Source organism: Rhinoderma darwinii, chromosome 4, assembly GCF_050947455.1.
Source record: "Rhinoderma darwinii isolate aRhiDar2 chromosome 4, aRhiDar2.hap1, whole genome shotgun sequence".
Lineage (NCBI taxonomy): Eukaryota > Metazoa > Chordata > Amphibia > Anura > Rhinodermatidae > Rhinoderma > Rhinoderma darwinii.
Window position 1 is genome coordinate 137527718 of NC_134690.1, and position 27323 is coordinate 137555040.

General features: G+C 43.8%; 1 protein-coding gene across 1 annotated transcript in view; it reads left to right on the plus strand.

The window, feature by feature from the left end:
* Window positions 1-6371: 6371 nt before the first annotated feature.
* The window catches only part of PRKCI (protein kinase C iota), a 118954-nt gene continuing 98002 nt past the window's right edge, over window positions 6372-27323 (plus strand). The window contains exon 1 of the mRNA XM_075861591.1: window positions 6372-6804. Within this exon, the coding sequence (XP_075717706.1) occupies window positions 6725-6804 (80 nt within the window). The 5' untranslated portion in view covers window positions 6372-6724. The remainder of the gene's footprint in view (window positions 6805-27323) is intronic.

Here is a 27323-nt window from a genome sequence, read left to right on the forward strand (position 1 = left end):
TGCTTCTGTGTACCCTTGTCTGTTGTCTGTCGTGCACTTATTGAGCGTAGGGACCGTCGTCCAGTTGTACCCCGTCGCCTATGGCGGGTCGTTGCAAGTAGGCAGGGACTGAGTGGCGGGTAGATTAGGGATCACTTGTCTGTTTCCTTACCCCCGTCATTACAATAATAGATGTAGATGTAGTGGTAACCGCTTGTTGACTTCTCCTCCCTATGTGGCTTGTTATGTAATAAATCATATGCATCTAGTGATGCTGAAAGTCAGGTGTAAAAATGCTGAATATATCAGTTTTCTATATTTAGCCCAAGGATGGCTGCAAAAGGACAGCTCACTGACTTTACAACATAGTCAATTGTTTGTTGGCAAGTTTATCAAAGATGCATCAATGACAAATTGACCAGTAATATGAAGTGTTGTCTAGAGGACTGAGAAAGGTGAACCTGTGATTCCAAGGGACTTGAATGTAAAAGGAAAATGTGAAAAAGACATCCATGGCCACATTAGTATCCAGTAATAATTAATTTGGTCTTATTAATTGGATACAAGTAATTCCAAGAGGAGCCAATTTAAAGAGGCTCTGTCACGAGATTATAAAATCCCTATCTCCTATTGAATGTGATCGGCGCTGCAATGTAGATAACAGCAAAGTTTTTTGTTTTTTTTTAAAAACGATCATTTTTGCCCAAGTTATGAGCAATTTTAGATTTATGCAAATGAGCTTTTCAATGGACAACTGGGCGTGTTTTCTCGTTTTACCAATAGGAGATAGGGGTTTTATAATCTGGTGACAGAGCCTCTTTAAAGAGGCTCTGTCACCAGATTTTGCAACCCCTATCTGCTATTGCAGCAGATAGGCGCTGCAATGTAGATTACAGTAACGTTTTTATTTTTTTAAAACGAGCATTTTTGGCCAAGTTATGACCATTTTCGTATTTATGCAAATGAGGCTCGCAAAAGTACAACTGGGCGTGTTGAAAAGTAAAAGTACAACTGGGCGTGTATTATGTGCGTACATCGGGGCGTGTTTACTACTTTTACTAGCTGGGCGTTCTGACGAGAAGTATCATCCACTTCTCTTCAGAACGCCTAGCTTCTGGCAGTGCAGACACAGCCGTGTTCTCCAGAGATCACGCTGTGTCGTCACTCACAGGTCCTGCATCGTGTCAGACGAGCGAGGACACATCGGCACCAGAGGCTACAGATGATTCTGCAGCAGCATCGGCGTTTGCAGGTAAGTCGATGTAGCTACTTACCTGCAAATGCTGATGCTGCTGCAGAATCAACTGTAGCCTCTGGTGCCGACACGATGCAGGACCTGTGAGTGACGTCACAGATCTGCACTGCCAGAAGCTGGGCGTTCTGAAGAGAAGTGGATGATACTTCTCATCAGAGCGCCCAGCTAGTAAAAGTAGTAAACACGCCCCGATGTACGCACATAATACACGCCCAGTTGTACTTTTACTTTTCAACACGCCCAGTTGTACTTTTGCAAGCCTCATTTGCATAAATACGAAAATGGTCATAACTTGGCCAAAAATGCTCGTTTTTTAAAAATAAAAACGTTACTGTAATCTACATTGCAGCGCCTATCTGCTGCAATAGCAGATAGGGGTTGCAAAATCTCGTGACAGAGCCTCTTTAAAGGGAAAAAACAAATCTTCATTATTGGAAGAAAACATGCATCAGTTGGGCATTGTCCCATCATACTCTAAATTCCAGCACAGGGCGAACTTCTGCTGAAAAATTCAGTAGCAAAAGTTGTTCACATCCAGAATAGAAGGTGATCATATACATCTATACAAGAGCCTGTACATTGTCACCTCTAACCAAAATAATTTCGGTGCTGCCTAGCAAGACCTGAACATGCCCTTGCGGAGTGTTGTTTTTTTTTTTAAGCAGGTCAGGCCGATTAGGACCATTTTCTGCCGACTGTCGTCAACTTTTCGTGACACAAATGAGCGTGACAGACGAAGACCAAATTTAGATATCTGTGAAGAGTTTCACTTCAAAGTAATTTTACTTGGATTTATGCTCCAAGTACTCTAATCAATAATCGTGTGAACACAGCCCAACCCTTATCAATAGTCGCATTTTAGTGGAATCAGTTGAAAATAATAATTTATGGCAACCGTCAGTGGACAGAAATCTGAACATTCCTCTCTAGCGATAAGGCCTCATGCACACTTCAGTTTTTTCCTTCAGGGTGCTATCCGTTTTTGTCACTGATAGCACCCTGAACCCATTCATTTCAATGGCCCCATGCACACTTCAGTTATTTAAACGGATCCATTGTTCCGTTCCGTGCAAAGTAGAGCATGTCCTACTTTGCTCAGTGATTCAGTGACCGTGTGGCCCATAGAAGTCAATGGGTCAGTGAAAAAAACGGATGGCACACGGAAGGCTTCCGTGTGCCGTCCGTTTTTGACGGATCCGTTGCCATAGCAACGGCTGGGTGAGCAAAAGTTCACAGACTCACAGACTACAGTAAACATTCATTCCTGAAGATAGGCTCATATTTTCACTCCAAAACACCCAAAAAAACAAAGTAAGCCTAGCAGAGTAATCTCAAACTGTTCTCTATGCTCTGAAAGCTGCAGAAAACAGCACCAAAAACTTCTTGTAAACTTTCTATGGGTGTTTCCTGGGACATGTGACAGGTTCAAATGAAGTTCACATCCGTTTTTTAAACGGAAAAACGGAAGCCAAACGGAAGCAAAACGTCCGTGTAAAACGGAAACACGGAACGGAGACGGAGTGCACACGGAAACAAAAACGGACACACAGATCCGTCAAAAACGGCCGAGAAAACGGTGATGGAAGTGTGCATGAGGCCTTATTGTTATTAGTATTAGGCCTTATTCACACGACAGTGAAAAAAAATGTCCATTTAAAACTGATCAACTGTCAGTTTTTCATGGCCATTTTGCATCAGTTTGTCTCTAAATTTTCATCCATTTCAAGTCCATCTGTCCGTTTTTAATGGCCGTTTGACATCCATTTTGCATCAGTTTTTCATGGCCGTTAAAAAAACTGATGAATTTCATTGGTCAGGCTTTTTTTGTCCCAACCCCCTGAAAACAACCAAAGGAAGGTCACATGTTCACCTAGACACTATTTACAGCCTCCCTGTATATGATGCCACACGCCTCCCTGTATATGATGCCACACGCCTCCCTTTATGTGATGCCACACGCCTCCCTGTATATGATGCCACACCAGCCTCCCTGTATATGATGCCACACACCTCCCTGTATATGATGCCACACGCCTCCCTGTATATGATGCCACACGCCTCCCTGTATATGATGCCACACCAGCCTCCCTGTATATGATGCCACACACCTCCCTGTATATGATGCCACACGCCTCCCTGTATATGATGCCACACCAGCCTCCCTGTATATGATGCCAGACGCCTCCCTGTAGATGCCACACGCCCCCTGTAGATGATGCCACACCAGCCTCCCTGTATATGATGCCACACGCCTCCCTGTATATGATGCCACACCAGCCTCCCTGTATATGATGCCACACACCTCCCTGTATATGATGCCACACGCCTCCCTGTATATGATGCCACACCAGCCTCCCTGTATATGATGCCAGACGCCTCCCTGTAGATGCCACACGCCCCCTGTAGATGCCACACGCCTCCCTGTAGATGATGCCACACGCCTCCCTGTAGATGCCACACGCCCCCTGTAGATGATGCCACACGCTTCCCTGTAGATGATGCCACACGCCTCCCTGTAGATGCCACACGCCCCCTGTAGATGATGCCACACGCCTCCCTGTAGATGCCACACGCCCCCTGTAGATGATGCCACACGCCTCCCTGTAGATGATGCCACACGCCTCCCTTTAGATGCCACACGCCCCCTGTAGATGATGCCACACGCCTCCCTGTAGATGCCACACGCCTCCCTGTAGATGATGCCACACGACCTCCCTGTAGATGATGCCACACGCTTCCATGTAGATGATGCCACACGCCTCCCTGTAGATGATGCCACACCAGCCTCCCTGTAGATCGTGCCACACCAGCCTCCCTGTAGATCGTGCCACACCAGCCTCCCTGTAGATGCTACACCAGCCTCCTTGTAGATGCCACACCAGCCTCCCTGTAGATGCCACACCAGCCTCCTTGTAGATGCCACACCAGCCTCCTTGTAGATGCCACACCAGCCTCCTTGTAGATGCCACACCAGCCTCCCTGTAGATGCCACACCAGCCTCCCTGTAGATGCCACACCAGCCTCCCTGTAAATGCCACACTAGCCTCCCTGTACATGATGCCACACCAGCCTCCCTGTAGATGCCACACCAGCCTGCCTGTAGATGCCACACCAGCCTCCCTGTAGATGCCACACCAGCCTGCCTATAGATCGTGCCACATACTCACGAGAGCAGCGCCGTCTCTCCTCTTCTTCACTTGTGGTCACTCATCTGCACGGGATCTGGCAAGGCAGTGCGACGGGGCGGTGACGTCATCGAGGCGCCTTCAAACCCGAGTGACCACAGACGAGTGACCACACCTGAAGAAGCGCCGCAAACGTGAGTATGCCAACGATAGCCAGCAAGGGAACTAGTAGTTCCCTTGCCAGTCCCCATGTAACAGATCCGTTTTTAACGGTTGTTACATGTATTGACAGCCGTTAAAAACTGATCCATAGACTTCTATGGGGGCCGTCAGGCCGTTAAAACGGCCAAAAATAGGACATGTCCTATTTTTTGACGGCCATTATTCACGGGCCGTTAAAAAAACGGCCGTGTGAATGCACCCATAGAACATCATTGTTCTGAAAACGGCCATGTGAAAGCCGTTAAAAGGACGGCCATCACATGGCCGTTTTTCACTGTCGTGTGAAAGAGGCCTTACTGTAGTGTGTAATGGGTATTGCTAAAGAAGCGGTTAGAGGATTTTACGCTAAAGATTAGATACGGACAGTGTAAACTGTGAAAACATTTTTGGTAACATTTTTGTGGTTTGCGTCTGGTGCCAGTTCTTGGTGTGATCTGTTTAATGACGCGATCTTAATACTGGTAAACATCAATAAATGGTGTAATTGTGCGCAGAGGGGGGTAATGAGATGAGTTCCTTTTAAAAAAAGACCCCCACCTTATGATAGGTGACAATCAGAATGCAAGTATTCTCCCTGATTGATAAGGGGGTGTTAATATTACAAAAAGTTTATGTTAACAGCAGTAGACTGCGCTATTGATTCAGTCGAAAAAACGGAAACCTGCCGGAACGGTGACTAACGGAAACCATTAGCAATATTTCCGTCACCATTGATATCAATGGTGATGCAAACGGAACCCTTGAACGGAAAGCCAACGCTGATGTGAACAGGCCCTAACTTCAGATGTCACATCATTAGTTGAATAAGCTCCCCCCCTGTGTAATCAAAGTGTCACATGATCTGTCACTATGTCAGTATAAATACACCTGTTCTGAAAGGTCCCTAAATCTACAACACCACTAAGCAGGCAACATGAAGACCAAGGTCTTTCTGGCATTCCCATTTGAATTTTTTTTTAAACGGTAATGAATATGGCAGTCGATTACGCTATTTAATGCATCCAGTAGAAAAAAAATTATATTGTCCCATATGCTGTTTTATTTGATGTTTTGATGGGACCTTATGAGGGACTATAGTGGCTTCCGTCCTGGCACCCAGAGTCCATCTAATACTTCTAGAGAATAGCTTTGTAATACAGCAGCCAATGGACCATGCCAAGATATTTGTAAATAATCCAACAGAAAAACCTCTGTATGAAATTGGAGGCATATGGGAGTACAGTAAAGCCCCATCAAAGTCTATGGGTGTCTATAGCCTCGGTCAATGTGCGCGATGCTCTCCAAGCGTTATATGATTGCCACGGAAACTGTCCCGCCGAGCACGCACTAGTAACTCCACACCCAAGGTCAGATTGGGCCGCAGATTGGAATTGGAGGGACACTTCAGTATGGCCATGTGCACGTGAATTCACATGTGGCGGAATTTTACGCCACGGAATTGTTCAAGCTAATCCGCCCTTTGCGCTGCAGATATGCGGCAGACAAATCCAAGGGATAAAATGATGCCATCTGGAAATCCATCGGTAGGTAAATTAAACTTTGCGTTTTGGTGCAGTTCGTAGCTCCATCAAAACCACAGAGTGAAAAACAAGGGCGAAAAACCGCGGCACAACGCATAGTTTAAACTGGTCTCATATCACATGATGTGTATGCTGCAATGTGAAACTTTTATTCCTGATATCGTGAGAAATTTCGAGGAAGAAATAGCTGAGACGAGTGGGAGCCGACGTGCATGCGGCGACCTGTAGATCAACCATGAAATCCTCCCAGGTACAGACGTGTACGTAACATCCGCTCACTGTACGTAGAGGCGCGGTGTGTACACGGGATTAGCAGCAGTATCAGTGTAAACACCAGGAATAGAATGCGGGCTCTCCCGTGGGCTGTGGGCACATTGTTATGTGAGGAGGGGATGATGCATTGCGCTGCTGTGTGACTCTACCTATCCCGGCAGTGAGGCTGAGTACAGGGCAGGGCTGTCCACTCCCCCGGATGTGTGCAAGTTGGTACGGTCTTCCAGGCTGTGCTAGGATTCAGGACAGTGAAAAGCAGCAAGGTGGGAGGCCGCAGGGACTGCTCTGTGCCGGGCTGTCTGTGAGGGGCACCCATCCAGCGGGTGCTGTGAGGTTCACTTGTGGAGGACATGCCGACACAGAGGGACAGCACCATGTCCCAGCCCGCTGATAACTCCCACCAAGTCCGGGTCAAGGCGTATTTCAAAGGGTGAGTAGCGCAGTGGGATTCCTGCCACACGCCGTGATTGCTCCGCTGATTCCTCTCATCTATCACTCAGGTTGACCTGGCACCTGAAGAAGTAGCTGAGAATTTTACTGGACAGACTTGTGGTATTGAGATGTATTGGCACTTCTAATATTGGGTCATGCTGCCACTTGTTGCGTTGAGGCATTCTGACTTTGTTGTATTGAGAAATTCTGATTGGTAATGCTGGTTCCTTTTGCATTGGGGCATGCCGTCTGCAGTAGTGCCCATGTTGCCACTCGTGCCCGGGTCAGCGCTGGCTGTCACCGGTGCCCGGGTCAGCGGACAAGATGGTACGTGTACTACAGGAAAAGTCTGGTGACTCCTTGCCCAAGGGCGGGCTGGGACTTGTAGTTCAGTCTTCTGATTTTCACTGCCTATTGAAGTAATGTCCAGTTCAACGAATGTGAGAACATTGATGTGTGATCAATAAATAAAAGTCAACGGATGATGCATTTGTAGCGTAGGAGTAACTTGGATTTGACAAAAATGAGACATAGTATCTTGTAAAGCTCTCGTATGGCTTTTACTTTCTGTCCCATCCTTTATTGGTAAATTTGGATTACCTAGTAAGGTATGAAGGTGATAACTACCGCCCCCCCCCCCACCTGGGGCATAGGCTATATTGGGTACAGAGGTAGCCGTTGTGCCTGATGTAGCCCAAAGGCCATGGGAAGACACAAGTATTGCAAATGGCAAATATTAGGTGAGGGACCCTGTTACAGACTTTGCATTGGGGCCCAGTAGGCCTCTGCTAGTAGGATAACCGTAATGCACATAAAGGCATAAATTGAATAAAAGTTTCATAATATTGATGATCAATATTAACCCAGAATAGACCATATGCGATATATATGTGCCCCCGCCAGTATAAAAATTAGAACAGAATCGCTGTAGATCCAGATGGGAGAGTCTGAGAATGTCGGAACTTGTAGTGTACGGGTATGTTCAGACGGCCTATTTTCGGCCGTTTTTCGGGCCATTAACGGCTGAAAAATCGAAAGAACGCCCCCGAACATCTGCCCATTGATTTCAATGGGAAATACTGCGTTCTGTTCCGACGGGCTGTTTTTTTACGTGGCCGTTTTGAAAAACGACCGCCTATAAAAACAGCTGCGAAAAGAAGTGCAGGTCACTTTTTGGGCCGTTTTTGGAGCAGTTTTTCATAGACTATTGAAAACCGCTCCAAAAACTGCTGTAAAAAACCGCTGTGAAAATCGCGAGTGGTTTAAAAAAGTCTGAAAATCAGAAACTGTTTTCCCTTGAAAACAGCTCTATATTTTCAGACGTTTTTGAGTTTGAGTGTGAACATACCCTAAGTGTATTGTCCAAAAAAAACAGGCGACCTTCTGCATCTCAGGTTTCCTAACAAGTCTTGAGAGCAGTCCACAAGTGTATAAACTTTACAGTTGAAAAAAGAGCTTTATATAAAAGTCTTATTCAGCTAGAAAAGGAACTACATCATTGTGAGACAGATAAGGCTAAGTTCACACTAACGTTACTATACGTTTACCTCTCTTCCGTCAGAGGGAGACAGGATGGAAAGCTTGGCTTACGTTAGAATTACCATTAATTTCAATGGTAATTATTTTGTTTGTTGCTTTCCGTTCGCTAGGTTTCAGGTTTTTGTTTGACAGAAGCAAAAGTGTAGTCTGCTAAACTTTGGTATTCGTGAAAAGAAACGGAAACCTAGCGAACGGAACAAACGGAAAGCAACTGAAACCCAAAAAATTACCATTGAAATCCATGGTAATTCTAACGGAATCGATGCTTTTTGTTTCGATCCTCTCCCTCTGACGAAAGACAGGTAAACGTGTACTAGCGCTAGTGTGATAGAAGCCTAAAGTGGTTGACATTAGGGAATTTTAGTATAGAATAATAGAGGGGACCCTCGTCTATTAGCCTTTACAGAGAGTGGATACAAAGAGCGTTTCACAGCTATAGGGTATGTGGGCCCACTAGGTCGCTCCACCATAGTGGAGTAGCAGCTGGCCAAACAAAAGTCAATAACAGTCTCTAGGAGAAGAGTACCTGGATAGATGATTTGGCAGACACTTGGCATGCCAGACACTCGGCACAGATGACACGCTCGACTCCGACACTAGACAACGCGCTTGAACAAACACAATTATTGGATACAGGATTCAATTAAGGGACCGTTTGCGAAGACTAACATGGGTGGACGCAATAACGCTCAGGCAAGGAGAAGAAGGGAAAATAACTTTTTAAAGTACAGGGTGCAAAGGGATTGGCTGGGGAACTTTGCACAGGTGTGTGCGCTGGCCCTTTAAGGCAAGGAGTGAGCGCGCACACTACGGACACAGGGGAGCTACAGCCGCGTGTGCCGGCGTCTCTGGGGAGGGAGACGCCGGTATGAAGATAGTGTCCTGCCGGTAAGTAGGATGTGCCGGCGGTTAGCGTCCGTGAGAACAACAGTATGTCTCGAAGGCCCACCGCACACGGCCGTGCCCGTAATTACGGCCGGTGATTACGGGCGCGGACTGTCACCTGCATTTGCGGGCCGTGTTCCCATTATAAGGTATGGGAACACGGTCTGTAAAATAAAATAATAGGTGTCCTATTTTTTGCGGGTCATTTCCATGACCTCCCATAAATATACAGGAAGTTGTCTGTGGACAATAGAAATGAATGGGTCCGGACAGTAATTGCGGATCAAAATTACGGCAGTGTGCGTGGGGCCCCACACTGGAGGACCCTGGATGTTAAATACTTGCTGGCATGTGCCCTCACAAATTACAGATGATCGCTGGGGGTTTCGGCAGCCGGACACCTTGTGATCAACTCATTGTTGCAAGACCTTTCTAACACACATGGTGTTGGAGATGTGTCAAAACTGATGCAAAGTAGCTGCCATAGGCAACTACCCCACTTTTTCTTTGCCCCATTTTTAAAATATCTTCCTAATAAATTTGCATCTTCTGCCAAACTTTGCGACAGAAAAGGAAAATTTCCCCTATAACACCAGTTTCTGGCGTAAATTATAGCAAATGTGTCAACCCGCAGATGGCCTCGCCCCTTCAGTTATGCACCGCCCACTAAAAAACCAAAAGTATATACTTGATTTTGTTCAAATATTTTTCTTTTAAGAAATGTTTTGTAAATTTTATTTTTTTGTGACCGTAATATTGATGGCTTATACTCAAGAACAGACTGGTTGGGATCCAACTCCCGGCCGACACACAGACGTTCTGCGGATCCATAGTACAAAGCTCATTGTGGCGCCATGTTAATCTCAGTGAAATCTTCTAGGGGAGAATACCTCTAAGGTTGGGTTCCCACAGTGCAGATTTAATGCAGATTTTGCATGCGTGTTTTTTATTTTTTTATTTTTTTTTATAGCCAAAACCAGAATTGGATCCAGAAGAGGAGTCTCACAAAGCCTTCCATTATATATTTCTTCTGTTTAGGGTCCGTTTTTGCTGAAAAATGCACGCAAAGTCTTTGAAAATCTGCACTGTGGGGACCCAATCTTAGGCCTCATGCACACTGCCATGCGATTTGCGGGCATGGCCGACGGGCTCATTCTTGCGCCGTGCTCCCATACAAAGTATGGGAGCATGGCCCATAAAAACCAAATAGTAGGACATGTTCCATAAGTCGCGGCACGGACACCTATCCGTAGCAATTCGAAAAGGTGACTGCTGGCGGTAGAACCGGGCAGGTCCGCAATTGCGGTCCGTATTACGGCCCGCAATTCCGGAGATTTTTTTACGGTCGTGTGCATGGGGCCTAAGGCTGGAAATGCACATGCAGTCTTTGATGCAGTTTTTTGACCCTAAGCCAGAAGTGGATCCAGCAGGAAGGAGAAGTATAAGGCCACATGCACACGATACGTATTACTTGTAGATTTGCCGACATCTGAGGCGTAATACAGCTACCAGCAAAGTAAAAGAGATCGAAAGTAATCTCATCTATACGTTGCAGAATTTTTCCACACCTAAATTTATCTTGCGTTTCTGTCTCAGAATCTGACAAGTTTATAAAAAAAAGGCACCAAAATATGCAGTATAAAAACCGCACCTGTTTCTGCATCAAATTGTGAAAAACGTACCTAAAAAAAAAATGCACCATTAAGGCTGGGTTCACACCTGTGTTGGTGTGTCCGGCTGTTCTGCTCCGTCAGAGGAGTGGAACAAGGGAATGAAGAACCAACGGTTCCGTTGCACAACAGATACCGCTGGTTACCGACGGAAACCATGGACCTTAAGGCTGGGTTCACACGACCTATTTTCAGACGTAAACAAGGCGTATTATGCCTCGTTTTATGCCTGAAAGTAGGGCTACAATACGTCGGCAAACAGCTGCCCATTCATTTGAATGGGTTTGGCGATCATCTGTGCAGACGACCTGTCATTTACGCATCGTCGTTTGACAGCTGTCAAACGACGACGCCTAAAAATACAGCCTCGTCAAAAGAAGTGCAGGACACTTCTTTCAGACGTAATTTGAGCCGTTCTTCATTGAAATGAAGAGCAGCTCAAAACTTACGGCTGTCAGAGAAGCCTCGCAAAATGCGAGGAGGACCATTTACGTCTGAAACGAGGCAGCTGTTTTCTCCTGAAAACAGTCTGTCTTTTCAGACGTAAATGCCTGCTATCGTGTGCACATACCCTAATGGGTTCCGTCGGGGTGCCGTGATTTCACCGGACACAATAGCGTTGCATTAAATTATGCAATATCTGCATGTAGCCTAACGTACTGGCAGATTTTGTTGCACAAATTTCTGTTCCTCTATATCTGTTATACATCTGAATGGGTTGTTTCTGCAGCAGGTGCATGGATTTCTCCAAGTTCCATGTCTGCAACAATATCTGCCGCATGCTAAGGCCTCATGCACACGACCGTAGCCATGTGCACTGCCATGATTTCCGGGTTGGCATGCCACGGAGTGACAGCGCTTGCAGCTCGCAAATCGCAGGCTGTGCACATGGCCCCATAGGAATGAATGGGGCCGCAATTCTCCCGTGGATTTTTGGGAGAATTGCGGCCGCGAAAGCACGTTCGTGTGCATGGGGCTTAAGTCCTTAAGTTATATTTCCTATTCATTTCTAATCCACTTCTGACTTGGCTACAAAACTGCCACAAAATCTGCATGTGTGACTCAAGCCTAATGCGACATTCAATGGAACATGCAAAAATGTTTGTATGAAATCTGAGGCATGTGGAGGTTCATTATGGGCCCGTAGATATCTATGGCTGCCATACTACAAATCCATAATGCAGCTGCTTATACAAGGCCTTACTGTTACTCCATTTATATTACATAATGTAATAATCTACACATGTGACGCTCATGTGGGCGTGCTGCTGCTGCTCCCTATCTTCACACCCTTGATCATCTATTTTCGTTGTCGTCTGGTCACATGATAATTTCCAATTAAAATCTCTTATTTACACCTCTGGTGCAGCTTATCTTTCACATGACAGGTGATAAGTGTATAGGGAACATTGCTGACATGTTTCCTGTTGTGGGGAAAATGTCATGTAGATAAATCATAAACTGATATAATGTTGAAATCCTGCTGTAACCTCAACTAAGGCTTTGTTCACACCTGCGTCAGGGCTCTGTTCCGACGTACCATCGGAGCCCTGACGCAGCCCAGACCGTATTCGACTACGATATTCATCCTGTCAAAACGACGGAACCCTTGTGGAACGGAGACCAACTGAAACCATCGGCACCGGATCCGTCACCATTGAAATCAATGGTGATGGAAACAGAAACCTATGGTTTCAGTTTGTCAGTCAGGGCTCCGTTCTAACAAAAAGCTCAGTCGGAACGGAGCCCTGACGCAGATGGGAACATAGCCTTTAAGGGTATGTTTTAATATGATTGAGTTAGGGAATAGAACCAATCACTACGTCAAACATGCCCAGAGGCTCCCATTATACCGACAGAACCAAGAGTATTATTGCCTCCTTTGGGTGGTGTATGTTGCGAAAAAATAATTTTATTTTTTAAATTTTCGCTGGATTGAATAATGTAATGGACTACGTTATTCTATCCAAAGGCTACCAGTAAAAATAGTATATGTTAAATGTATATCTTTGTTTTTTTTAAACATAGTAGCCTATGGGTAATGGATACCATTGTATGGCATTTGTCACAGGCTTCTGTTAAATGGATACTATTATAGCCAATGGGTGATAGATCAGTTAAACGGATGCCTTTCGGTGGCATCCATGTATCTGTTTTTCGGATGAAACTACGTTTGAACTAAACGGTTCTGTAAATCGACAGAACATGAGATATTGGGCAGACGAAAATCCACGTTGAATGAGAGACAGTCATACCCAGTATCCTCTGAAGGGTAACGTTTGGGCCGGAATATTGCCCAATCACATTGTAGGACCGTTTTTCATTGAAGGAAACATAAATGCAGAAAATTACTGCAATTTGCTAAGAAACCAGGTGATACCGGCTATTCAAAATATTGCTAGAGAAGCTTTCCGCAATGTTTGGTATCAGCAGGATGGAGCTCCGGCTCATTTTGTCTCTGCGAGCTCGAAATCTTCTGAACGATAATTTTCCTGATCAATTGATTGTTAGAAGAGGCCCGATAGAATGGCCACTGAGATCACCAGATCTGACCGCATTAGACATTTTTTTTTTACCTGGGGCTATTTAAGAAGTAAAGTATGAAAGACTAGGATTGCAAACTTAGACGAGCTGTGGGAAAGAATAATGAACATTTCGAATTCAATCACACCAGATGTTATAAATAACTTTATCAACATGTTTTACGTTTGCTTAGGACACTGTCAAGTTGTTGAAGGACATCAGTTCAAACGTTTGATTTAAGGACACGGCCAATTTTGGCCTTGAGGACAGAGCAATTTTTTTACATTTCCCTCTTTGCATCCCGACGCTCATAACTCTTATTTTTTGTACGACATAGTTGTATGAGACTTTGTTTTTTGCGGGACGAGATCTACTTTATGTAGGTACCATTTTTTGGTACAAATACATTATCGTTTAATTTCTATACATTTTTATTTTGGCGAAAATGCAGAAAAAAAGCAGTTCTGCTGCAGTTTTAATATTTATTTTTTATTTTTTACACCATACACCGATCATCATAAATAATGTTATGCATTTGTTGTACAGGTTGTTACGGTTATGGCGATACCAAATATGTCTATATTATTTCATGTTTTGGGACTTCTATTTTAAAAAGTTTATTTATTGTAAAAAATGTGTTTCTGTGTATTTTTTTAAACTTTTTATTTATCATTATTTTTTTTTACATTCATTTAACATTTTTTTCTTTAATCCCATAAAGGGATTTATCATTTTGAATTTTATTTTGTAACTGCAATGTACTGGCATAGATCTATATGCCAGTACATTAGCCTGTGTACTGATTGTACACAGGCAGTTGTTAGGGCATACCTAAGTATGCCCTAACAACAGGAAATATGTTCAGACAGCCCTGGGGTCCTTCAATGGACCCTGGGCTGTCTGGCCATATGAGTTGTGGGCTTTGATCGCGTCACAGTTATTCTTCTGTGATGCGATCAAAGTGCAGTCCCCCCTCCTTGAACGCCGCGATCAGCTTTCATCGCGGCATTCAAAGGGTTAACGGCGGATGTGTATGTACATCTGGGCGTTTTTACTTCTTTTACTAGCTGGGCGTTTTGTATAGAAGTATCAGCCACTTCTCTTCACAACGCCCAGCTTCTGGCAGTGCAGACACACAGCGTGTTCTCGAGAGATCGCGCTGTGACGTCACTCACTTCCTGCCCCAGGTCCTGCATCGTGTCGGCCACATCGGCACCAGAGGCTACAGTTGATTCTGCAGCAGCATCAGCAGGTAAGTAGCTACATCGACTTACCTGCAAACGCCGATGCTGCTGCAGATTCAACTGTAGCCTCTGGTGCCGATGTGTCCTCGCTCGTCCGACACGATGCAGGACCTGGGGCAGGAAGTGAGTGACGTCACAGCGTGATCTCTCGAACACACTGTGTGTCTGCACTGCCAGAAGCTGGGCGTTCTGAAGAGAAGTGGATGATACTTCTCGTCAGAACGCCCAGCTAGTAAAAGTAGTAAACACGCCCCGATGTACGCACATAATACACGCCCAGTTGTACTTTAGAAAGACTCATTTACATAAATATAAAAATGGTCAGAACTTGGCCAAAAATGCTCGTTTAAAAAAAAAAACAAAAAACGTTACTCATATCCATTGCAGCGCCTATCTGCTGCAATAGGAGATAGGGGTTGCAAAATCTGGTGACAGAGCCTATTTAACGTTAAATATCTCAGCCCAAAAAATCCTATCTCAAAATCGTTTGCGTCATCTATTTTATTTTTTTTTTTATTATTTTTTTTGTATTGAAAAGAGCTTTCAAATGAGCCTCCAAAGGGGTGGGGGTGTTTTTTGTTTTTTTTATGTTTTTGCCGTTAACTGGTAGATTTTATGACCCCATTAAATCCCACCAAATTTAAATCCTCTACCTCGAGCCGTTCAAAATTTATGAGGGTGTTCCGGAACTTTTGGTGGGCTATATATGTGTGTGTGTATATATATATATATATATATATATATATATATATATTTATTTGGTACATAGTGTACTTTTTTTACTTGACACTTCAATTCTTACTGCTCTTTTTACTTGCTCTCTTCTAAATAATTTGAAGACCTTTTATGAACAATCTTTATTAAAGAAAAAATAAATTTTTCCCCCTACTCTCTAGTTTAGTCAGTTGGGGGGAGGAAGGACAGGAAGATCACACTGTCCATTGCGCTGTTCCTGTGCAAGTCAGAAACCAGCGCATGCACAGAGTAGGGGCCGGAAGTTCCGGCTGATTCTTCTGCCTCTCCATGTCACGCGCTGCCATGGACGGGGCAGGCGTGACGGCAGCGTTTAGCGGATGTTTTGCATGGGGGAGTGGCTTGCCAGAACTGGCGAAGGGATGAAGACATCAGATTAGTAAGTGTCTTGTTTTGCATAAAAAAAAAAAAAAGGAAGAATATCACAGCATCAGAGAAAAAGATAATAAAAGTACCGGGTGCAGGCCTCAGTGGGACTTGATCCAAAGTCCCTTGGGTAAGATCCACATACAAGAAACAAGGCAGCACATCCAGGAAAAAAGGGAAATTTATTCACCCATCAATTCAACGTTTCAGTGCAACTGGACCTTTCTCAAGCATGTTTTGCATCAAGACACCAATTAACTGCATTTAATAGTAAACTGGCCGACCCCTTTAAAAGGGTTTTCCCACAATTAACATTTATCCCTTATCCACAGGACGGGTAATAGATGTATGATCTCTATAAGGGTATGTGCACACACACTAATTACGTCCGTAATTGACGGACGTATTTCGGCCGCAAGTCCCGGACCGAACACAGTGCAGGGAGCTGGGCTCCTAGCATCATACTTATGTACGATGCTAGGAGTCCCTGCCTCGCTGCAGGACAACTGTCCCGTACTGTAATCATGTTTTCAGTACGGGACAGTAGTTCCACGGAGAGGCAGGGACTCCTAGCATCGTACATAAGTATGATGCTAGGAGCCCGGCTCCCTGCACTGTGTTCGGTCCACTACTTGCGGCCGAAATACGTCCGACAATTACGGACGTAATTAGTGTGTGTGCACATACCCTAACGGTGATACCGACTCCTATTCCTCCTCACTGCACGATCACAGTGAGGAGAGGTTTGAATGTAGCGTCTCTGTGTATCACTCTGCTGTTTCCGCTGGCCCCATAGACATTGATTGGAGCGGCAGCGCAAATGCGCGACCACTACTCTGTTCAAGATCCGCCTTGCTGTGATCGTGCAGTGTGGAGGAACGGGGTCTGTTGGGGGTCCTAGTGGTGGGGCCCCCAACGATCATACATTCGTCACCTATCCTGTTGATAAGTGATACATTTTAATTGTGGGAAAACCCCTTTAGGGGTGGTTTCACACATAGAATTTTTTGGGAAAGTGCAGCGTCTTTCTTGCTGTTTTCGGCCAAAAAATATGCTGCTGCCAGATGTTAGCTGAAAGTCAATGGTGAAATATTAAATTTAGTGCAAACAATGCTCTTTTTGTTTGTTTGGCGTTTTTGTTTTTTTCACTTTTGGTACTTTTTTCGGTCTTTGACGTATTTTTCAAATGCGCTTTTTTTTTTTGTCTGCTGTTTTCCCATGAAAAACGCCACAAAAATGCATGTTAAAATTGTATGAATATAAAAAAAAAAAAAAGGCAAAAAGTAAAAACGTTTGTAAAGACAAAAAAATTCATGAAACTCATGGTGTTTTTTACAAGCCAAAAAAAAGTCCACCTGCGTTTATCTACGGTTTTCCCGCATGGAATTATGAAACATGTGCATATAGCCTTAAAGTGCTCACTGGACCTCACCACCATCTGTTTACTCCTTTTACATGCTGATGTGTCGGCCACACAGATGTTTCTTTTGGTTCTCTGTTCTCCGGTCACACATCGTCAATATGGATGACACGTCATGGGGTCCAGGAGTAAATAGTGGCATGCAAAGGTATAGCACCGTGGTCCGCGCTGGGTGTAGTACCCCTATGCACTTAATCTCTAAAATAATTTTGTATTACAATTCTGAAGCAAAATTTTTGTCCAAACCACATGGTCTTTTCAGAAGTATGGGAACGTGTATTTCAAAATTTGTCTACATCTCTTATTTTGTTACTCCCCACTAAATTTGTGCCAGACCAGTTGAACTAAATGTTAAACTATACCTGCTACTGGTGAGTCTGGTTCTTCAAACTCTTGCTCACAGTGGGCAACTCCTCAGGAACACATTTTTTAACAATGAGGCCTTACGTTTCACCCAAACTGCATATCCAGTCCTGTCACTAAGGATTATATTATGTCTCTAATATTTCACCATCAAAATGTTCAGTCTAATTAAACTGGACTTGTCCGCTCTACTGACATTTCATTTTTAGTATATACTTGCATTCCCAATAAAATAAAAATTTTGGGCCATCTTTTCTTAGAATTGTGCATTCTGCTGTTCCTCTGTTTATTCCTCCTGAAGATGCATGGACTTGTTGACAATTGGGTGCTGCCCCTTGTCTATGCTTCGTGTCCATACATAGATTCATTGTCAGAGATGATTAGATGTGTGATAACATGCCCCATTGACAAGGGCAACGATAACAGTTGTAAATATATTCATTCATTTCCAGGAGGAATACCATAGGAGTAATATAATGTGATGACAGAGCCTCTTTAAGAACTCATTGTAAGTGGCCTATCTCCTACATAAGGAGATGGGCGCTGTAATGTAGGTGACAGCAGTGCTTTTTATTTAGAAAAACGATCTATTTTCACCACATTAGGAGCGATTTTTGGCTTTATGCTAATTAGCTTCTTAATGCCCAAGTGGGCGTGTTTTTACTTTAGAGCAGGTGGGCGTTGTACAGAGGAGTGTATGACGCTGACCAATCAGTGTCATGCACTTCTCTCCATTCATTTAGTCAACGCATAATATCAGTCAGACACTGGGTTGTTCACGATGTGCTGTCTGATACTGACATATTAACGTTACTGAAGTGTTTAGATCGTGACTAGACATTCCTTCCAGCCAGGACGGGATGTCTATTCACAATCCCTGCACTTCGTTAACATTTGTTTGGTACTTACAGCAGAGCAAAGCGTAATCTCGCTGTAACCTGTCATTTACAGCGAGATCTTACCGGCGTTTGCAGGTAAGTCGCTGTAGCTACTTACCTGCTGATGCTGCTGCAGAATCAACTGTAGCCTCTGGTGCCGACACGATGCAGGACCTGTGAGTGATGTCACAGATCTGCACTGCCAGAAGCTGGGCGTTGTGAAGAGAAGTGGATGATACTTCTCATCAGAGCGCCCAGCTAGTAAAAGTAGTAAACACGCCCCGATGTACGCACATAATACACGCCCAGTTGTACTTTTACTTTTCAACACGCCCAGTTGTACTTTTGCAAGCCTCATTTGCATAAATACGAAAATGGTCATAACTTGGCCAAAAATGCTCGTTTTTTAAAAAATAAAAACGTTACTGTAATCTACATTGCAGCGCCTATCTGCTGCAATAGCAGATAGGGGGTGCAAAATCTGGTGACAGAGCCTCTTTAAGAAAGATTCTCCAGTCTTCGGGCCACTTCACACGTGTTGGAGCCTCTGTTAGGGGCCTAAGTCATAGATCCGGCCAAAAATACAGTGGATGTTTTTCATGCAAAAGTTGACCTGCGGTGCGAATTTTTAAAAATGCGCCTGAAAATTTATGCTCTGGAAAATGCATGGATTTTTTTTTTAGCAGATTTTTCCCCCTTGAATTTGAAGAAATTCGCAATTCCTATTGTTGCAGATTAGGTTCGGATCCGCAGCAAAATTCACAAGTCCTAAATGTTTAAAATATAAAAAATACCACTATGTGATTACAGAACATACCAACTCTATTAAACCCATAACTAGACTAATAAAAAGACACTGATTGGTGTACATTTTGGCCACAGCTTTTTTTAATAAAGGTTTTAAGCATATAAAAACATTTATTAAAATGTAATAATACCAAAACTTTAGAGGATCTCTCACTAGTTTATTAATTCCCTATATTCTAACTAAACTAATAGGCGCTAGGAAGCTTATAACTAGTGTGATTTTTTTTTTTTTTTTTTTGATTTATTTTTTTTTTTCTTCCAAAAATGTTTATTTGCAAAGTTATGAGCATTTTTCTAAATATGTTAATTTGGCTATACTTGTCAAATGGGAGGTTTGGGTGATGTAATGTTTTCTGTATGACTGTCCAGTCGGCGTCCTACAATTCTCCTCTTCCCAGCCCAGCAACACAGCGTGATTATATAGTATACAGATTCCATTCATGACCGTGTTTTCAGCTGGTGATACCTCCAGTTGTTTCACAGATAGAACTGCGATCCTGGTGCCATATAAAAGATTAGAATCTCATCTTTCATCCACTGTTGGTCCACAGCTGGAAATATGGGTATTTGAAGTGATCCCCTTCCCTCCAGCCTCAGTCTCTCACCCTGTGTGAAGCAGTTTCATGCTGATAGGACAGTGTCAGAGGCTGTCAGGTAGCTCCACCCCAGGAGAATCACTGGTGTTGACACCCACTTTTCTAGTATCGCCTCATTTGCATATTTAGAAAAAAACTTAAAATAATAAACTTTTTTGGGACACAATTTTCACTAGCATAATGCTGATAATCAGTGTGACAGCGCTTATTAGATTACCTGGGAGATTGGGCATTACTGAATTGCTAACCTATCCTCTTTAACATATAAGGGCCTGTTCACATCACCGTCCGGTTCCGTTTGGGGTTTCCGTTCATCCATTCCATCAGAGGAACAAATGAACGGAAGTTTGATTTCAATGTTAATGCTTCCGTTGCAGTTGGTTTCCATTTGGTTCCATTCTGTGAAGTAGTCGACTACGCTATTGTTTTTGTGACAAAAAAAACAATCAATGGTAATGCAAATGGAAGCTATAGTTTCCATTCGACTTTCTGTTCCTCTGATGGAATGGATGAACGGTAACCCCAAACTGAACCCGACGCTGATGTGAACAGGCCCTTATTAACCTGTGGCTTAGCCGCAAGTTCAAGCCTACAAAAAAATATGTCCACTCATAACTCTGAGCGACTTACCCCCCCCCCCCCTTACAACAAAAAGGCTATGACAAGTCATTCATAACAGTAACATTTCATATATCTTAACAATAGGGAGGGGCGGGGGATCAGAGTCTCACCTTCCCAGGAATATGCCAAATGGTCTGCCAAGACCACCACATAGTCCTACCTTTTTAATTTAAACGAACGACCCTCCCCAACCCCTAGTTTAATGCTGGGGTCCTGGATCTTCCTTACTGTCACATGGTCCATGTGGCTCACTCACAGCCATTACTGGGCAATACTATTAAACCCCATAAAGAATTCACTGGGATGGTTGTAAGGGTATGTTCACACGGAGTGTTTTCAGCTGTTTTTCGGGCTGTAAACGTCCCGAAAAACGACTGAAAAATCGGAAGCCGACCGCCACCAAACATCTGCCCCATGATTTCAATGGGAAAAATGGCGTTCTATTCCGACAGGTGTTTTTTTTTTTTTTTTTTTTTGTTTTTTTTTTTTAAACTTCAGCCGTTTTTGGAGCTGTTTTTCATACTCTATAGAAAAACGGCTCCAAAAACGGCCATTAAAAGCACAGCGAAAAACTCAATTTTGATTTAAAAAAAAAAACTTCTGAAAATCAGGAGCTGTTTTCCCTTGAAAACAGCTCCGTATTTTCAGACGTTTTTATTTTGTGTGTGCACATACACCATGTGGATCCCTCCTAAAGGTCTGGGTGCCTTCACACTCCCCTTCCTTGGTGCTCCCAAGGCAATGCTTCCCTTGGCCTGTGTACACGCGACCTTAACTGAAGTGTCGTTACATGTGACTGCTACAGTGCTCACATGTTTACACGACGCTGGAAGCCGATGTACAGAGACCGAGGGAAGCGTAGCTATGGCAGCGCCAGGGGTGGTGAGTATAGTTTTTTTTTTTTGTATTCCACAGGGAAATCCACACCAAATTCTGCATAGTTTGGCGCAGATTTCCCTGCTGCTTTCTCGGGATTTGCTGTGGAATTCCGGTACATTGCTGTACTTGCTGTATTTCTTTTCTTCTTGTAATTGAGTTGCTCTGCTTTATCAAAAAAATTCAATCCGTCTACGTTGCTAAATTCCTGAAGGTGCATGTTGGGGTCAATATAGTTCTTATAAAGTATGATTTCTTGTCAATTAAACAAATTCCATAGTATAGTACAGTATATATTCGGCTGGGTTCACATGGAGTTTTTTTTGGGAGGTCAGAAGTGTAAACGCCGGAAGATAGTGCATGTCCCTTCTTTTTCCCGCATGCCGGTTTTTCCGCCCCCCGGGAAAGAAACGCCTCCGCCTCCCATTGAAATCAATGGGTGGCATTTTCGGCCGTTTTTTGGCCCATTTTCCGTGTCAAAAAAACGTGTCAAACTCTGTGTGAACTGGCCCTTAGAACATATTATCATGGCAGCTCTGCATTTTCATTATTAATATGCTCAAAATTCGTGGAATGTCTCGCAGTTGCCACTATTTTCGGAAGCTTGCAAAGATGACAGTTATGTTGGCTTTCAGCTTCCAGTATTTGTTTTATTGCATTTTTGTTTCTCTCCAGTAAGTCTTATGAATTTTTGGAATGTTGTTTGTTAGAAAATTAGTGTCACAAATCTTAGGCCTAGTTCGCTTCAGCGCATTGCCTTCTGCTGAAAGATGAATGAATATATATATACGCACGCTGCCGCAGATCAGTCTGACCACAGCGTTTACACTATACTATGGACTGAATGCAGCTTTAACAGCATAACTTATATATAGTCTTGTGCCAAATGATTCAGGATAACGTGTATATAATCCATGTTCACTGTGGGTTTGAGTCCAGTGGGCGGTCCTACTCAGTGATTGACAGCTGTTTCTGTATTTACACTAATACATGGAACTCTGTAGCCCAAAGTGAGCAGGGATTTAAAAACTCGGTCAGTCTCCTCCGCTCCTCCTGCTCTATATGTGTCTTCCTTCCTATAGAACAGCATATTCAACATTACAAGTTCCCTTTAAAGATCAAAGCTGCCTATGCTTGATCTGCAGTGAACCATAGAACACACTGACTATACCAGCAGCTTCATAATCTCTGCTTTTTGTTTCAAGGTCCACTAATCTGATATTAAAACGTATTAAATGTAAATGGTACGTTTTAACAACATTGGGAAAAAGTGTCCAATGTTGGTTGATAAATACTGTGTTCACTAAAGTAGAAAAGGAGTTCCCAAAGTGGCTATCAAATGAAACTCTGGTACTAGCTTATTAGGAGACAGTTTGGCTACAAAATGCACAAAAAAAATCCCAGCAATTCCTTCCTTAATGTCCTGCTTTCCTTTAATCTAGCTTGTCTCATATTGAAATTAATACTGAGAAATAGCTAAAGAATTTCTCTATAGGTGTTCCAGGAGATCAGCCACCCCCCCCCCCCCCCCCCCCCCAAACAATCCTGTTTCTGGCTGTAAGACAACTGACTGCAGCCTGAGCCTCCCCCCTCTGCCCTGTCTGTAGTAGGACACAATCATTGTCAAGCCCTGCCCCTGGCTAAACCCACCCCCCATCTGAAAATGGAACAGATCAGCAGGAAATTAATTATTTCAGGAACCTGTAGAAGACCCTACAGGTAAACAGTGTGGACAAGTTGATCTCCTGTTTATTATTCATTTCTAGGTTTAGTGTTCTTTTAAGAATTATATGGGTGAATTCACATGGTGCTGATTCTGCACAGCAAGTGCTCATATTTTTACAGAATAATGTATGGGGATGGGGTATTGAAAACTCAACACACATGTAGCGGAAAAGATCTCTGGAAAAATCCGCAGCAAGCTCATTATGTTGAGGATTTTCACAGCAGATTTCACCCATTTAATATTATAGGGTGAAATCCATGGTGAATGCGCAGCCCAATCTGCAACAAAATCCGCATGAAAAGCTTCTAATCACTCTTCTAATAATGGCCTATGACTGTATTCACACGTGGCAATTAAAGGAACACTGAACCTTAATGAATGATAAAAGTAAACCGTAGATATATTTCCCCCACTGATTGCAAATCTGCACGTGTTCCTGAAACCGTCTTTAACCCCTTGGTGACATGTCACGTCCTATTACGTTACTGTCGCCAAGGTCTTAAGGCAAAACAATGTAATAGTCTGTGATGTTAATGGTGCGCGCTCAGAAGCTGAGCCTGCACCAGCGGCAGCGGGTGTCCACTGTATATTACAGCAGACACCCTGCTGCGTGGCCAGGACCGGAGCTAGCCTCCGATCCGACCGATTAACCCCTTAAATGCAGCAGTTTACCAGCAGATCGGAACCCCGCGATGTAATCCACAACGCAGATAGGTACTTAGCCAAAGGCCACTTTCACACGTGTGTATTTTGGTCTGTATTTTGCATTTGTGTTTGTAAGTCAAAACCAGGAGTGGGTCTAAAAAGTGGAAGAGGTCCAAATGTTTCCATTGTACTTTTTCTCTGTATAGGTTCCATTCCCTGTTTTGGCTTTCAGACACTGATGGAAAATACTTCTGTAGGTTTTACTTGACTGAACGAGCCGCAAACATGGAGAGGAATAGGACTTTCTCTGAGTTTTGTGGCCCGGTCTCACAGCCCCCACACGGATCTGTGAAAATCATGATAGTGCATGGGGCCATAGAAATGAATGGGTTAGCTTGCTATCCGTTAAAAAATATGGTGAGCACACTGACTAAAACAATGGTCGTGTGCATGTATCCTTGAAGGTGTTTCCAACGGTCTTCAGTATATGATCGGTGGAGGTCCGACAGCCGGACCCCGCATCGATCATCTCTTCCTGCTGCCTCCAGGCAACGTACGTCCATGCCCTGAAGCAGATGGCTCCGGTCATGGAATAGCTGCCGAGTGCGGCTCTGCTTCTATTCATGTGAATAGGATTAGAGCTTCAGTTCTGCAAAACTGCTTGATATGCGGTGGTCATAGCAATTTGCTGACGGCTCCAACTACCGCATACCGTTCAAAATACCCGGCAGCCAGAGGGGCTGATTGGTCCGGGTGTCGGACCTGCACCAATCTTATACTGATGACCTATCCTGTGGATAGGTCATGAAGTGTCCGGTCGTGGAAAACCCTTTTAATAAAGTGAAATTCTGGGTGTCGCCTATACTGACATTGCTGTAAAACGCGCACAACGGTGGGACACTGTTATGTGACATTGTGGTCTCCCACAAGTTTGTGCCATTCCTCTGGATCCTTAGAGTGTGAGTTTCGGGACAGTCATACCCGTGGGAGGAGGTGACTCGCTACTTTCACACATTTCTGTGGTGTCATGTTTCAAGGTCCCATTTATTGAGTGGTATGTTTGCACAGCTGTAAACCTCGGCTCACTGCTATGACTTTTTTTATTCTAGTAATTAACAAGAGATTTTAGCACTGAATAAAATTCAACTTCAGTCCTGAACCGATGTAACGTTTTGATCACACGGGCTTATTTTAATGTTAAAGAGGCTCTGTCACCAGATTTTGCAACCCCTATCTGCTATTGCAGCAGATCGGCGCTGCAATGTAGATTACAGCAACGTTTTTATTTTTTAAAAACGAGCATTTTTGGCCAAGTTATGACCATTTTTGTAGTTATGCAAATGAGGCTTGCAAAAGTCCAAGTGGGTGTGTATTATGTGCGTACATCGGGGCGTGTTTACTACTTTTACTAGCTGGGCGTTCTGATGAGAAGTATCATCCACTTCTCTTCAGAACGCTGTGACGTCACTCACAGGTCCTGCATCGTGTCAGACGAGCGAGGACACATCGGCACCAGAGGCTACAGTTGATTCTGCAGCAGCATCAGCGTTTGCAGGTAAGTAGCTACATCGACTTACCTGCCAACGCCGATGCTGCTGCAGAATCAAATGTAGCCCCTGGTGCCGATGTGTCCTCGCTCGTCTGACACGATGCAGGACCTGGGGCAGGAAGTGAGTGACGTCACAGCGTGATCTGGCAGAAGCTGGGCGCTCTGAAGAGAAGTGGATGATACTTCTCGTCAGAACGCCCAGCTAGTAAAAGTATTAAAAACGCCCCGATGTACGCACATAATACACGCCCACTTGGACTTTTACTTTTAAACACACCCACTTGGACTTTTGCAAGCCTCATTTGCATAACTACAAAAATGGTCATAACTTGGCCAAAAATGCTCGTTTTTAAAAAATAAAAACGTTACTGTAATCTACTTTGCAGCGCCGATCTGCTGCAATAGCAGATAGGGGTTGCAAAATCTGGTGACAGAGCCTCTTTAAAGTGAACCTGCCCTTACAAAGAATTACTGTATATCGACACATCCCCGCAAATATACTACTCAGGGTATGTTCACACGCTGAGCCAAAAACGTCTGAAAATACGGAGTTGTTTTCAAGGGAAAACGGCACCTGATTTTCAGACGTTTTTTGAGCAACTCACGGTTTTCGCTGCGTTTTTCGCACCGTTTTCGCTGCATTTTCGCGCTGTTTTTGGAGCGGTTTTCAATAGTCTATGAGAAAACGGCTCCAAAAACGTCCAAAGAAGTGTCCTGCACTCCTTTTGACGAGGCTGTAATTTTACGCGTCGTCTTTTGACAGCTGTCAAACGGCGACGCGTAAAATTACACGTCGTCGGCACAGTACGTCGGCAAACCCATTCAAATGAATGGGCAGATGTTTGCCGACGTATTGGAGCCGTATTTTCAGGCGTAAATCGAGGCATAATACGCCTCGTTTACGCCTGAAAATAGGTCGCGTGAACCCAGCCTCAATGCTCCAGTGCTCCAGTTGTGCGTTCCCCATATGAATACTCATGAAAATTTTGATGGGCGGTTGCTGATTGTATTGAATAGCTTTACAGGGTTCAGATCAATTCAGTATTGGAATGATGCTCATTCCTGTAACGCGTTTTGTGATGGTGGATGCAGTTGGTCCCCTAAAGCGTGTCCCCTATGGAATGTGCTCTATAGATTTATTTTTAGGTGCACTTATGCAGACCCCCTTTGTCTTCTAGTATTGGCTGCATAATGGTCTTTTGGTTGTTCTATAGATTTATTCCTTTTGGTATCATTATATATAAATGGTGATTCATATGCCATTCGCTCTTGCTTTTTGTGTGATGATTTAGGCTATGTGCGTTTGCAGCAAATGTTCTCCGCTACTGAGATGGCCTGGAATCTATAGCAGAATTAACGTGTGGTAGATGTGGCTGTTTATTTTCCCCTAGATTTACCCTTTGCATAGCAAACGTTTAAAAATCTGCAGGATACCTCCATACAGCATAGGGATGCATCGAAACTTCGATACGGTTTCAATACAGTGCACCCTGAAACGGTTCAATACCATTATTTCATGTATTTCGATACTAAGTTGTGTGGCCGCACATCTCAGTATAGTAATACATAAATGTTGTTAGAGTGGGGCTGCGGCTGTGTGGTACAGCCATTGCCCCCCTCCTGAGTCCTGACAAGTGGGCTGGGGGGGGGGGGGTTAAAGAAGCATTTTGTTAATGCATCAACCTGTTGAAATGCCGTAAATTGAGTCGTGCACAGGCCCGGATTAAGGTTGGCGGAAGCCCTTGGGCAAAAAAGTTGTGTGTTTTTTTTAATGTAAATGTAGCTCACAAACCATAACAACATATTTTATTTTTAAATCCGGTCATTTTTATAAAACCCCAACAACCGTTTTAATTTTCACATTACAGAAAATGAACATACAGCAGAGTTTTTGGCACACCTTTCTCAGAGACAAGTCCTGATTAAGTCCAATGGTATACATTTACGATTAGTGACCTAGTGGCCACGTATTAAATGATCATGAGTAATATAAGGATCCATGAGGCTGAGATTGCAACAGCGTCCAATAAACATAAATCTGTCTTATCTCCTATGT